At 43.0% G+C, this 15418-nt stretch overlaps 1 protein-coding gene across 6 annotated transcripts in view; it reads left to right on the top strand.

Annotated features, from left to right (window-relative positions):
• Window positions 1–9260: 9260 nt before the first annotated feature.
• The window catches only part of LOC111968586 (fermitin family homolog 2), a 98671-nt gene continuing 92513 nt past the window's right edge, over window positions 9261–15418 (top strand). For all 6 annotated transcript variants that reach the window (XM_023994270.2, XM_023994269.2, XM_023994266.2 and 3 more), the window contains exons 1-2: window positions 9261–9916; window positions 10668–10825. In XM_023994270.2, the coding sequence (XP_023850038.1) occupies window positions 10669–10825 (157 nt within the window). In that variant the 5' untranslated portion in view covers window positions 9261–9916; window position 10668. The remainder of the gene's footprint in view (window positions 9917–10667; window positions 10826–15418) is intronic.

Genomic DNA, 15418 nt, shown 5'->3' with positions numbered 1-15418 from the left:
GTTATATTACCAGTATTTTGCAGCAAACTGAAACATGCACACAGAATTATTGAATTATGTATTAAGTTAGCAATTCTCATGCAGTCATTTTCACAGTCACCCACGCTGTACTTCGAGTTAGTGTTCCTACTTTTCATTACCATTTGATCATCGAGTGACTTTTACGAAGAAGTATCAATTGACAGTAGTGAGCATGAGCCTCACACAAAGCTCTGCAAAAAGCCATTTTCATTTTTTATACGACAAAGTTATTAGATGACGTACAGTTGAAGTCGGAAGTACATACACCTTAGCCAAATACATTTAAACTCAGTTTTTCACATTTCCTGACATTTAATCCTAGTAAAAATTCCCTGTCTTAGGTCAGTTAGGATCACCACTTTATTTTAAGAATGTGAAATGTCAGAATAATAGTAGAGAATGATTTATTTCAGCTTTTATTTCTTTAATCACATTCCCAGTGGGTCAGAAGTTTACATACACTCAATTAGTGTTTGGTAGCATTGCCTTTAAATTGTTTAACTTGGGTCAAATGTTTCGGGTAGCCTTCCACAAGCTTCCCACAATAAGTTGGGTGAWWTTTGGCCCATTCCTCRTGACAGAGCTGGTGTAACTGAGTCAGGTTTGCAGGCCTCCTTGRTRGCACACACTTTTTCAGTTCTGCCCACACATTTTCMATYGGATTGAGGTCAGGGCWTTGTGATGGCCACTCCAATACCTTGACTTTGTTGTCCTTAAGCCATTTTGCCACAACTTTGAAAGTATGCTTGGGGTCATTGTCCATTTGGAAGACCCATTTGCGACCAAGCTTTAACTTCCTGACTGATGTCTTGAGATGTTGCTTCAATATATCCACATCATTTTCCTACCTCATGATGCCATCTATTTTGTGAAGTGCACCAGTCCCTCCTGCAGCAAAGCACCCCCACAACATGATGCTGCCACCCCTGTGCTTAACGGTTGGCATAGTGTTCTTCGGCTTGCAAGCCTCACCCTTTTTCCTCCAAACGTAACGATGGTCCTTATGGCCAAACAGTTCTACTTTTTGTTTCATCAGACCAGAGGACATTTCTCCAAAAAGTATGATCTTTGTCCCCATGTGCAGTTGCAAACCGTAGTCTGGCTTTTTTTATGGCGGCTTCTTCCTTGCTGTGCGGCCTTTCAGGTTGTGTCGATATAGGACTTGTTTTGCTGTGGATATAGATACTTTTGTACCTCTTTCCTCCAGCATCTTCACAAGGTACTTTGCTGTTGTTCTGGGATTGAAATGCACTTTTCACACCAAAGTATGTTCATCTCTAGGAGACAGAACGCGTCTCCTTCCTGAGCGGTATGACAGCTGCGTGATCCCATGTTGTTTATACTTGCATACTATTGTTTGTGCAGATGAACGTGGTGCCTTCAGGCATTTGGAAATTGCTCCCAAGGATGAACCAGACTTGTGGAGGTCTACAATTTTTTTTCTGAGGTCTTGGCTGATTTTTGGAGGGGGATTTTCCCATGATGCCAAGCAAAGAGGCACTGTGTTTGAAGGTAGGCCTTGAAATACATCCACAGATACACCTCCAATTGACTCAAATTATGTCAATTAGCCTATCAGAAGCTTCTAAAGCCATGACATCATTTTCTGGAATTTTCGAAGCTGTTTAAAGGCACAGTCAACTTAGTGTATGTGAACTTCTGACCCACAGGAATTGTGATACAGTGAAATAATCGGTCTGTAAACAATTGTTGGAAAAATGACTTGTGTCATGCGCAAAGTAGATGTCCTAACCGACTTATCAAAACTATAGTTTGTTAACAAGACATTTGTGGAGTGGTTGAAAACAAGTTTTAATGACTCCAACCTAAGTGTATGTAAACTTCCGACTTCAACTGTGTAACAGCATTACCCTGTGTCTTTTGGTTTTAGTAACTGAATGGTGCTGTGTGGCAAACTGTTTTCTTTGAGGTACATTTGAACGTCTCATCTTTGGCTCCAGGGAGTCAGTGGCACCGACTTGACTTTCACTTGATGTTCATACAATGTCAGCAGGACATTCGAGTGACACAAACATCCGTCCATGTTAAAGTCAAGCTTGGTGAGTGTCATTTTGCCTGTAGCCAGCCTTGACTAGTAACTTACATTATTGTCATTAAATGTAATTTAGGATCTCTTTTAGTCACCGAGAAGCAATGTTAGGTCCATGTATGGAGCTCTGAAATGTACCCTCCATTTTATGTTACTGAGCAACTTTTCAATCTAACCAAAACACAGGCGAAGTCAGTTCTGTTCAGATGGATAGTCTGAAGTCAAATTTGCTCCTAATGTATGCAATTCAAGTGTCCAAGAGAGATCATGTCAATGCTTAATCCAGGCTGTATCACAACCGGCCGTGATTGGGAGTTCCATAGGGCTGCACACAATTGGCCCAGCGTCGTCCGGGTTTGGCCGGTGTAGGCTGTCATAGTTAAGAACAAATTCTTATTTACAGACTTGCCTAGTTAATTTTGTGGTTGGAAGGAGGAGCTGTCACTCACAGGTTTGAGCCAGTAGAAACTCTCCTAAGAAACCTTAAAGGTTATAAACAGGAGGTGACCTTCAGGCACTAAAATATTTACATTGATTCCCTGATCAATAAAATGGAAAGAGGATGTATATATTTTTTATCCAATTTATTTTTAATTATAATTTTCAAATGTATAGTAGTGTTAACATAGATCCCTTAAAGGTCCAATGCAGCTGTTTTCTCAATATCAAATAATTTTGGGGTAAAAATGAAGTACTTTACTGTGAATTAAAAAGGTCATATAGAAAAAATAGCTTCTTAGTAAAGAGCAATTTCTCAACAAGAATTTGTCAAGGACTGTCTGAGTGGTCTTAGTTTTCAGTTTCCCCTCCTCACTATCTCTTATTGGCAGAGAAGTTTGGAACTCTCTTTTTTTTATTGGACTATTAACTAATTTACCGCCTGGTGATGTCACCAGGTAAGCCAAAACTCCATCCAACCAAAACAGGCAGTCTTTTCAAACGTATCTTACACTAAAAGGGCATTATCATCGGTTTGAAAATGTTCTACCTCATAGTGTGGAAATGTATATAAAACACAGGAAAATTACCTGTTTGACTGCACTGGGCCTTTAAGGGAACAGGAAATCCAGCAGGTGGCCAAATATGACTTAAGTTATTTTATGCGTGCTTTACTCTTAATGGCTTAGCCAGTATGAACAGAGCATGTTGAAATACAAGGGCGTTTTCCCTCTACGAAAGGGCTTCAGGTTAGTTATTAAGCTTTAGTCACCTTTTCCAAGAACAATATGCAAAACTAAACAAGCTCAGTAGATTTGTTTATGGCTCAGAAAGATGAACATGATGCCTGAATCACTTTGCATCCCATCTGGTCATTTTAAATGTAAATGTGTCTCTCATCTGGGTTATTGCAGTGTTGCCAACAGATGTTTGAAATCCTAAAGCTGCATTCAAATGGTCTGGCACTGGCTGCTCATTATCTAAAAAAAACACTGCATGTTTTTAAATAAACAATTTTTTGCAATTATAGAGATGCGGGATGATGAAATGGAACTAACCTCAAATTAACTTGTGTGTGCTGCTCACTGCACATTGTCATTGTAGCGTTCCCTGTATGTCCTATGCTTTGTTATCCGAATAACAGAGTCAAATTAATTGTCTAATAATATGTATGGCACAAACTCTTGCTAACTGTTCCAGAGCTAAGGGCTGTGGTCTAACAATCCACACAATGGATTTATTTTAGTTTTTTTTGTTGAATGTGCTCTTTTGGGATCATTGCAGAAGAGTGACGTGCATGTTAGTGGGGCCTATTTTTTGTGAATCAAATCAAGTGGACTCGGACCAGACTGCCTTGTAGAGGACCAGAGAACAATTCTTGATGTCATGGGCAGTAAGGGAAAATGACTTGGAGTTGTTCAGAATGAATGTTGATGGTGGATACACATTCTCAATGGCTATAAATTGCACAGGACCGCTTTAGATATGGCTCTTATTGCTTTTGTGTGTTTCTGTTAAATGTCTGACAGAGGTGAAAGACTATGCCTCTTTTCTGCCATCTATATCAAGTTGTTTCCACATTGGGCAGTCATGCAACTAATTCTCTCTTATGGAGGGTTTGAACACTCCCCAACATGTTGTTTTAAGTATACTGGTCAAGGACAGTTTAACTGATGTCTCTGCATGCTAAAGTGATACCTGCTGGGTATGGGGTTGGAGGGGGCTATCATAATTGTGGTTGGTTAAAGTTCCGATACATCAGGCCAGCTATCACAAGGTGAACCTCATTCAAATACAGGCAAGCACCGAATGTAAACTGTGTTCGGAAATATATTGGCTGAAGAAATTAGTTTAAATAGTTTGATGTGCACGTTCTGTTTTTTGTTCTGTTTTGATTATGGTCTTGGGACTCTCTTGTCAGGGAGGTTTCACAAACCTCAGGGATATGTCTGTTATATTGTCTGACCATTCATCTCAGCTCTGAGCATTTAGTGAAGCCACAGGGAAGTCAAAGTACAGTATCTAGCTGGTCTATCCCAGAGTCGCCCACAATTTGAGAGCTTTGGTTCACCTTTGAACCCTAAGGGATCATCTGTCAAACCAGTTGTGTTCAGTAGGGCACACTGTAGAATACAGTATGTTTTGCGATGAAATATAGACCTCAGTGTTCTTATTAGATAAGTTCTGGTAGTACCGCCTTGTTTTCCTGTTACAAAACAATTTCCACCTAATGATATGCCCCAGAGCTCTAGCCTTTCAGATTTATGTCCACAGAATGAGAAGTACCATCTTGGAATGTCTGCATTGTCTGAGTCGACTGTATGAACTAAACCTTTTTCAGTAAGACTGTTACTTTGACTTTCTGCTGGAAAAGTGACTGTCCCTAGAGCTGTGCAATAACCCATCATGCCTGTAATCAAACTGCAAACTGCCATCCAAAACATTTTATTTTATTAAAACATTTTTCTTATTTTATTCTGTACTCTCCCTTCTGCTGCTTTTTTAAAGTTGTTCTGTCATATCCCAATGATGATATCTGAGAGGAAGGATTTGTACTGACGTCTGGACGGTCTTGTCTGTCTGAATGAGAAGTGCTAAAATGTGTGGGAGGGAGGTCTGGGACGAGGCTGAGGGATGAAGATATTGTCAAAATATTAAGCAGGAACAATTTGCTAGTTTCCAGGTTCTGTTGGAGCACTATACTGCTATTTGTTTTCTTTGAACCTTAGATCAAATTCTTTCCTCTGCACTGCACAGACTTTCCAACCACACAACAATAGCTGATTGATAGTTTATGAATAGAGCTTTGTGTGATTAAAGATATTGGGTAACACTTTTTATGTATCTAGATTGGTGCAGTAGTTGAATCCAAGTGCACTTAAACAATATCTGTAAAGCAGAGTTGGGATTAGTTAAAAGTTAAGTGAATGCAACAAACACGACTGCAATACCAATGGCAAAAAAACCTGGCAATACCCTTGGTTCTAGGTTTGGCCACAAGATGGCAAACCTCCCCATGAGTTACTCTAAATCAATGACCATCTTTGACCATCTGGTCATCAGAGACCTCTCCAAGTCCAATTCCTCTCCACTAACAATAAGGCAAGAATTAGCATTAGACAGTTACTGATCAGCCCTGCGGTGGTCTGTATATCTGAGCTATTACAAAGGATTTATAGAGTGATGTACTTGAGCGACCCTTCATTTAGTTTGTCCAGTACTAACTCCTAGTTAAATCACATGCAAATACTTTGACAGTGAATATTAAGACTGTCTGTACAACATGCTATAACGCTGTAATATACTTTCTAGCTGTATGCATATGTCCATATATAGGACTGTTTGCCAGGATTGTATCATTTAAGTACAAAGTTACACATTTCCATTGGACACTGCCATATCCACTTGATTACAGACACTGTTGAGAACTTCATTAGAGTATACAGTACAAGTTCCACATCAGTAATTGACTGTCTGGTTTTGACTGAGATTATTTTAGTGACGGGTCGTTCCTGAATTGCTTTGGCATTTGGGCATGGCATTTTGGAAAAATGTAAAAAAAAAATATATATATCTATATTTGTATTTAAATGTATTTGTGTACGTCTTCCTGTCTAAATCAACTAATATGGCAGCTTAATGACTTGAAATAATGTTTACCATTATGATAGCATTGTGCCACCAGTAGGAGTAGTAACACCGATTATGGTAACACCAATGAGACATTTTAGGTATCTTTAAATCCCCAAAACTTGTCACTACTACATCACTACTGGGATAAGCCAATATGCTTACACAAAGTACTTTAAAAATGCATAAATATAAAGTTTTGCGGTATAAAGGTTGTGCGTTGTAGCCTAGTGGTTAGAGCTTTGGGCCAGTAACCAAAAGGTTGCTGGATCGAATCCCTGAGCTGACAAGGTAAAAATCTGTCGTTCTGTCCCTGAACAAGGCAGTTGACCCACTGTTCCCCGGTAGGCTGTCATTGTAAATAAGAATGTGTTCTTAACTGACTTGCCTAGTTAAATAAAAATGTAACGGTTGTATCTTTGATACACGTTTTGTGTATTTTCAACTGTTTTAACTATTAGTCATTTGAAAGGGTTTTTCATGTTTACAAAAGCAAGGGACGTAAATGCCACCACAATTCAAGACCGACACTAGACCAGTGTTGTGTGAAAGTCAGACACTGTACAGAGAAACCTGACACAGACAGTACAGTTAGTATAAGAGAGTACTATCTCCTGCTCTGCAGCACCAGTCCCCACTCCTGGCTGCGCTGCATCTGATTCCAAATGTTTACCCGGCAATTAAACAGAGCCTATAAAAGGCAATGGGTTGGCTGCCAGACTCTGACTAGGGGTTCAGAGCAGCAGGAGAGGTTATAAATCGCTTTGATGCAGACCATAGTCTGAGGCCCAAATTCCTTTGCTGGAGCTAGTAAGAGCAGAACACTAGAGGAGAGCCAGAAACCCAGATGATTCATGCCTTGCCCCTGACCACTTGGAGCAGGAGTGCATGCCGCTGTGCAGAAGAGCAGATGCAATGGGAAAAAAAGGATACCAGCTCAATCTTTGCCAAACTCGCCATTTGTGTGTCTATGGCTTTGAATGCACATCAACAAGTTGTTTGGCTAAATATGTCATTCTCTAGAGTGGTGGAGTCAGTGTGTGGATAGAAAAAAAACTGAAATTCCACACATTAATATGTGATTTATTTTGTTAATAATGACTAATAGCTAGGTATCCATACAGACTCAACCGGGTTTTATTTCAATAGGGGGTTGATTCTTCTGCCCTTCAATCGTCCATTACTCGTGCCTGTTAATCTTCTCATTATTTAGGCTAAAGACTCACACTGTAGGCCCACAGTGTACAATCCACTCATGTTGGTCTTGGAATGATGTATCAGAAATGAAAATACAGAGGTGAGAGTTTCTCTTTATATTTGATTTAGCTATGCTTCAAGAAAAATAATGAACAGAAAATGTCAGTCTGATAAGAGAGGGTAGAACATCATTTCAGGAAAACAAATACAATGCCTGTTATTATGATAAACAGTTTACATGTGTTTTTAAAACCTCAGAAATGTAAATTCCCCATATTTGGGGACCCTATTAGTTTATTTTTTTCATTCAATTCATTCTGGTATGAGAACGGTAGCCCCCCCCCCCCCCCACCACCTTCAAAAGCAGGGTGTCTGCGGAAAGCTGAGTATCTTGGCTATTGATCGGTGCCTTCAACTCTTTGTTGTGACTTACTACCATATATGGGCAAACACAATTATAAGGGCAGGCTGAGCCGATTACCTCATTTCAAGATGATTGCTACCTACATTTCGGTTTTCGTTGTGAAGCATAAACGAAATAAACACTGAATACGTTGATACTCACCGAAAGCCGGGACTCCACAGATCATGAGGATATTTTATTTGTCTGCCTGTGACCTACCGTTATTGATCACCAGCCCCCAGAGTAAAAATGTTTAGTTTATGCTACGTTTTCCACAAACATCTTACAAGGTACAGTAAACTTCGATTTAGTCTGTGTTTCAGCTATAGCTACAGGGGAGGTATCAAATTATTCCTGAGGCTGTTAGGAACAGATCTAGCCTATTACCAATGTTATTGGTGTATGACTTAGTGGCAACATCGAATGTCCACCGAGTGACTATATATCTTTGCGCATCAAAAATATGACTTTGCCCTCTTATGCGCTGTAGGCATCCATTCCACGGGAGTGGCTACTTTGGCACCTTGACAGTATTGTAGTCAATGAGATATGCTTTCCAGGGCTATGCAGTTGACCTGGGTGGGACGAAGCAAGGTCTAGAACCTTTTAACATCCAGTGTGCAAAAAAAGTGCAATTACCACATTCTGACACTTTGGAGAGATTGAAAGGACACTTGAATGTACCCTGGATAACCGATAACACCTGTGAGGTTGATATGGTAGAAATTGTGTTTTTATACTGAACAAATTAGATAACATTATCTAATTTACAGATATATGCCCTTTTGGAGAGGTTTAGGGATATTTGGAAATGTCCCGTGACCACACTTGATACCACTTACTAAAACAGCTGCCCATTTCTAGTTGTAGGTCTATCATTCTAATTATTTTCTGATATTGTTCACGGTGTGGAAGCCATCTGATGTGTTTCCAGCTCTAGTCATCAATAATTCACTTATAGCTTGTCAATAAAAGATGACTTTCAAAATAAAATTAAAAAATGTTATTTTGTGTGTGCTTGATCTTGTGTATTCTGAGCTATGTAACTCCTATCTTCTGATCCTTTCCTCATAGTCTCCCAGATGTCTTCTTTCAAAATGTTTGCATGTCAGAATCATGTAATTACACACGAATAGCAGTTACTTTTGGGTATGCCTATTTAGGCAGAAATCTACATTTTGCCATTACACCTTATTAATTAAAATGAATGAGCAGTAGCTAGGCCTATCCAAATCTTATTTCAGACTGGACACTGGACACTTTGTAACATATTTACAGTGAGAGCAACATAGTGCAACATTGTGTTTTAGACCAGTGGGCTCCGTCTCTGGATTTGATAGTTGGATGGGACTTTAGAACGTGTTTTCTAAATGAGTAATTGTGTGCAATTCTGTAGGCCCCATAGCGGTCACCGGATGTACCACCGCAAGCTCCGTACTATTTCCATAAAAGGCATGAAGCAGCGGATATGCCTTTGTTATTCCCTACCAAACTGTTGACATTTCCTCAAATGGGTCAGTTATGAATGAAAGCATGGAATATAACGACAGACAATATCAGTTTTAATTTTTCCAATGTATTCCTAAATAAGAGTGCGTATTTGGGGGACATAATTGAAACCAAGCCTAGTGGCAAGAAAATACCAGCGAGAAAAGGACCGATCGTAATAAAAATGATAAATTACATTGTGCGTAATTTCCCGCGTCACATTGCAACATTCCCCTTCCAATGACCGATAAAGAAAGTATAGTAGGAGCAGGGGGAATGACCGGTTGGGTAGTACTATCCGGATTCCTTGGGACGTCCCTAACCTTAACTCAAACCCTTACCATTTTATATTTATACTTAAGTGGCATAGGAACGTTCCAAGGATCCCAGATAGCACTGATCGTGCTGGGAGAGAGGCCCTGCTGCACTATTTGAAAGGAGAAGACGGATTGGAGCTGGAGCAATGAGTGACGTTATCTGGTGGAAAGAGGGAGGGCGAAAAAAACACGGCTGGACTCCATTAGCTGAAGCCTGAGGAGACCCTTTGGGATACTTCACTTGGACGAGTTCTTTGGGATTTTCTCTTTGAACAGACCTAGATACATGATTTAGAAGAAAAAAACGTGTTGACTATCGAAACCTCGGAAGTTTTAGTGGCTTTTTGGATTTGGCTTGGTGTATTTGAGAAGGTGAGTGGACACACTGATTTAAATGTTCGTCCTCCCAGCTCGCAATAAATGTAGCCTAGTCAGTATTTTGCGCACTCTGCTGCGTTGTGTACGCCTACTGCGCATTTAAAGACTGGTTATATCTGGTAAACAAATTAGGATTCAGGTGTTTAACTTCCTTTTACTTCATGAAACTTAATTTAGCTAATTTATGGTCATGTTTTACTGGTTGACCAGATTTAGTGTGCCCAGGAGTTCTTGCATGGGGCTGCTTACGTAATCAACTTCATATTTTGAATATTTTGAATGGCTCTCTACCGTTAGAAAAAGCAGGTGAACACACAAATGGGAAGTCTTATTGTCCATCTTGCCATAACTAGGCCTGTAGTCTACCCTTTGTTCTCATTTGGTTATTGAATAATTGACTACGTGTTCTGTTCAATCCAAACAAGTATAGTGATATCACAAGCATTCTTCAAATGGCCTGTAAGATAACTTATACATTTGACTTAGATTCAAGGAAACAGACACTGTTGAAGTTAATGGAAGCGCAACATTTTCCCAAATCAAAACACTAACACTGATCGGCTATGGTGTTGAGGGTCCTGTGCGTCCTCAAGTCACTTTCAGCCTGCATATGACAGACTAAATGAATGTAGCCTATGGCAAATGGTGCGTGCCATAGGGTAACAGGTTTGAATTTTTCCTACCAGTTGAATGGAACAATGTTTATTATTGGGCAATTTTTCCTAATTGTTGTGATTTGTGGCAGGATGGCGCTGGACGGTATACGGATGCCCGATGGCTGCTATGCCGACGGGACGTGGGAACTGAAGATGCACGTGACAGACCTCCACAGGGATGTGTCTTTGAGGGTCACTGGTGAGATCCACGTTGGTGGGGTCATGCTTAAACTCGCGGAGAAACTCGGTGAGATATGTTTAATGGTGTCACACTCCTTTTTAGTAAAGATCTGCTGAAAGAAATCTGCCTACGTGTTCTGTTTTTATGTCCCATATCATTCATATGTTTTGGACCTTTTGATTTATGTCAATGTTTTTATTTCCCCACGTTGATTTATGCTTCTATTCAGGACATTTTCGTCCATTTGTTTTCCTTCTCTGGTTGACCAAGGGGTAGAAGGCCATAGTTGGTCATGAGGCAATGTTCTTTAGCCCCTATCCCCTTTACCTCCCATCTGCAGATGGGTTCTCTATGGCAGTTACCTTGTCATATTTGTGGAAGAGTAAATTCCTTTCTTTGCAACATTGTTACTCAACTGACCACTGGAATGCCAGTTCATGTAAACACATTAACAGATAATAGCAACTTGTAACCAGTGAGCGACATGCATAAAAGATACAGGCTACTGTATTGGCTTAAGTGGGAATTCAGAATCTATTTAGCCAGTAATGTTTTATATGGACACACTATAACTTCTCAAATATTCTAGCACATGAGAAGCAGCATCAAGTCAACCACTGCCAATGGAATTATGCTGCCATGTCACAAGTTCCTGAGTGAGAGAGACTGAATGGAGAGTGGGCATAAAAGCTCTCTATGAGGCTGTGGAACACTGACTTGTTTCATGGTGGAAAACGGGCATGGTGGCAGTGCAGTTCGGGTCTTGACAGCATGTCGAATGCGCCCGAATACCCAACTTTCCTCCATTGCACAACGTTTATTCCCTGGCCTGCCCGTTTCCCTGTTTTAGTCCTCCTGTTAAAGCTCAGGATAATTGGGGCCTTTGTTCCCTGTGGTCGTCTGTGCTGCATTTAAACCAGCCTCATAAGCTTCATTGCTGCTGCACCATGTGGGAAGACATGAATGTGTGTGGTTGTATGAAGCTGTGCATGCAATCCTCACTCTTCTGAAGGCCTGGATTCTTTGTTACAGGACAAGGGTGTGTGTGTTTTGAAGGGGGTTGTCCAGCTTGTTGAAATATTGAACTCATTCACTGCTCTTATTATTAGTCAATAGGTTGTGTGTTCATGGTACTTTTCTCAGTCTGCAGGAATCATATTATGCATGGTCCTGACTACCTCTGGCTACCTGTTGGTCTTGTGAGTTATCTCCAGTAGATTCCAGTGGTTTGATGGCCATGGATTAGAATAGCTTGGTTCGGCTGACCATGACTGGTGGTTGTTCTGGTCACACTGAACCAAAACAACACTATGTGAGTGGAGTAGGCCTAGTGTGTGTGTGTGTGTGTGTGTTTGCATGTGAGGAGACTCCCACAAGACTCCCCATTGGCAACATCACCAGCTAAAGTATCTCTTGATTACAGTAAAAGCACTGCCGCTGAGCTAACTAGTTACTAGTCACTCCAGTCATATTGACTTCTTAAACCCTTGTTTGTGTATTGTTTGTTTTGATTACACTCACGTGAGGGTTGAGCAGTTTAAGTAGCTGCCAAGGCTGTCCTAAAACACTCCCCACAGTTTATTGGTTGGTTGGTTGGTTGTTTTCACATTAAAATGGGCTTAGGTTGTTTTCTATTTTAATCATTAACCCAGCCCCTCTGTAGACTTCACACATGACTAGTCACTCCAGTCACCATTACTCACTATGTTTTTCAGGTACAGTACATTGGCCTGTTGCTCAAATACTGTACCTATGACCAACAGAGAAACCGTTAGTCAGTTGCATCAATGTGATGATCAAGTATGATCAGAGTTTTGGGTGGAAATCAACAGGTTGGCTTTGAACTTGAGTGGGAGCTTGGGAGCCTCACATCATGAAACTGTTATGGGCATCCCCCTCCCCTCTCATGTGACATGGGTGTAGGCGCCACCTCTTTGTGTGCTTTTCCCCAACTGTAAGTGACCTGCTTTCATGCCTCCCAGTCCACCCACCTTTCTCACTCGTGACATTGTTGAATAGTTCAGAACAGACCCCTCTGAACTGTTCTCAAGTGCTCTAGTCACATGTACACATATGGATTCGCTGATTGGTTGGATGCGATGCGAGTCAAATGTTTGTCTTGTAGTATGCAGGCTGTTTGGTAGGGCACTTTTTGAAGGTAGTGAGCACACACACATGCTGGGGGACACTTAGGTGCCACACACTTCTGGCATGCATGTCCTCTGTCACAGACACAAAGGATGTCCTTGTGTTTCTGTTTGTGGGACAATCCTTGGCATGCCTTACGCTGCATTGTGTCACACACATACTAAATTTAAGATCCCAGGACCTCTCATGATGGTTTCACAGCTATTGTTCACAGCCATTGTTCAAAGCTCACGTTCAAAGCACAGCACTTATTATTTTTTTACCAGCACAGTTGTCTTATTTATTGTGTTTGTTTTGATGTATAGTGGGTCGTGGCATGTCTGCATCATGCATGTGTGTGTGCTGTACATGTCCATATGTGAGTGCTGTCCATGGGTGTGTTCTGTGTCTTTATCCCTCAGCCCTCCATCTCCTTCTATAAGCAGTGGCCTTCCTCCTATCTCTGAGTCTCAGATGGGGGGCAGGAGCTCCAGGATGATGGATTAAACTGAAATGCAAGGAAGGCACTTTGCTATTGATTACAGCCTTCATTCTCCTTTAGTCTGCAGAGAGGAGAGCTGTATTTAAGGCTGCATAATTGATCACCCCCCTCTGATCGCACCCTCACTCACTACTTCACTTGTTTGTGTCTGCTGGCTTTGGACATTGAAAAATAACAGGGTAATAGAGTGCTTCCTTTGAAAGCTTTCTGTTGGAATCGAAGGGGAAACAAACATCCGACATAACAACATTAGCAGTCAGCTTTATTTGATGAAGACAGAACAATTGGCATACTGTATTATATCAACCATTGTAGAAAGTCTAGCTTATCTGTAGAACTTCTGAGATTTTGGTTCACTATCAACTCCGGGTTAATGAGTTACACTAATTGTTCAATTTGGCATAACTTGATTTTACACTCAACCATGCGCTTTTGCTGCTGCATCACAGTTGCCATTCTCTTCATCTACTTACTCAGTTTCACACCGTAAACCATCGTTTGCCACGTCGTGAGCACATTTCAACGCCAGACATCGCCTCCATATAGAGGTCTGTGCGGGATGGATTTCTTTATCCCGCAGCTTTTCATACCGCACCCGCCCGCTCCCGCTGGCTTTCTGTCCGACTCCCATCCGCTCCCGCTGGCTTTCTGTCCGACTCCCACCAGCTCCCGCTGGCTTTCTGTCCGACTCCCACCAGCTCCCGCTGGCTTTCTGTCCGACTCCAACCAGCTTCGGCTGGCTTCTGTGCGCGACTCCCCCAGCTCCCCGCCGCGCTTTCTGTCGACTCCACCAGCTCCGCGGATTTCTGTCCGGACTCCCACCAGCTCCGCTGGCTTCTGTCCGACTCGCACCAGCTCCGCTGGCTTTTCTTTCATGGTCCGACCTCCCACCAAAGCTCCGCGGCGTTTCTGTCCGACTCCAATCCAGCTCCCCGCTGGCTTTTTCCGACTCCCACGCAGCTCGGCCGCTGTGGCGTTTCTGTGCGAGCTCACCAGCTTCCGGCGCTGGCTTTCTTGCCGACTTCCGACCAGCTCCCCGCTGGTTTTGTCGGACATGCCCACGCAGCTCGCCGTCTGGCTTTCTGTCGCGAGCTCCCACGCAGCTCCCGTGTTTCTGTCGACTCCCACTCGAGCTCCGGCTGGATTTCTGTCCGACTCCGCCACGAGCTCCTGCTGGCTTCTGGTCCGACTCCCCACCAGTCGTCCGGCTGGCTTTCTGTCTGCGACTCCGCACCAGCTCACCGCTGGCTTATTCTGTGAGCTCCCACCAGCTCCGCGCTGGCTTTCTGTCCGAGACTACCCACAGCTGCACGCTGGTTCTGTCCGAGCTCCGCACCAGCTCCGCTGCCTTTTCTGTCGCTCCACCAGCTCCGCCGTGGGCTTTCTGTCCGAGCCAAGCTCAGCTGCGCTGGGCTTTCTGTCGACTCCACGCCCGGCTGTTCTGTCCGACCCCCGCAGCTCCCGTGGCTTCCTGTCGCGACTCCCACGGCTTTCCGCTGGCTTTCTGGATAGATGCTGTGTTGTGCCGACATATCGCCACCGCTCCCGCTGGCTTTTGTCTTGTCCCGACATCTCAACAGCTCCGCTGGCTTTCTGTCCGACTCCACCAGCTCCCGCTGGCTTTCTGTCGATCCCACGGCAGCTCCGCTGGATTTCTGTCGGACTCAGCAGATCCGGCCTGGCTTCTGTCCGATGCTCCAGCAGCTCCGCTGGTTTCGTGTCGAATCCACAGCTCCCGCTGCTTTCTGTCGCGGCCTCGCGCTGGCTTTCTGTCCGGCTCCCGCTGGCTTTCTGTCCGGCTCCCGCTGGCTTTCTGTCCGGCTCCCGCTGGCTTTCTGTCCGGCTCCCGCCGGCTTTCTGTCCGGCTCCCGCTGGCTTTCTGTCCGGCTCCCGCCGGCTTTCTGTCCGACTCCCGCCGGCTCCCGCAAGAACTCATCTAGAACCCAACCGCAGTCCCGCAATGTTATTTTTGGCATATGTGACGCAGCTCGCTTGCCAGCCATGGTCACAGACTCCTTGCTCAGTCCAAA

The sequence above is a fragment of the Salvelinus sp. IW2-2015 genome, linkage group LG9 (genome assembly GCF_002910315.2).
Source record: "Salvelinus sp. IW2-2015 linkage group LG9, ASM291031v2, whole genome shotgun sequence".
Classification (NCBI taxonomy): Eukaryota; Metazoa; Chordata; class Actinopteri; order Salmoniformes; family Salmonidae; genus Salvelinus; species Salvelinus sp. IW2-2015.
Note: the sequence above shows the minus strand (reverse complement) of the source record. Positions and strands in the feature narration are given on the sequence as shown.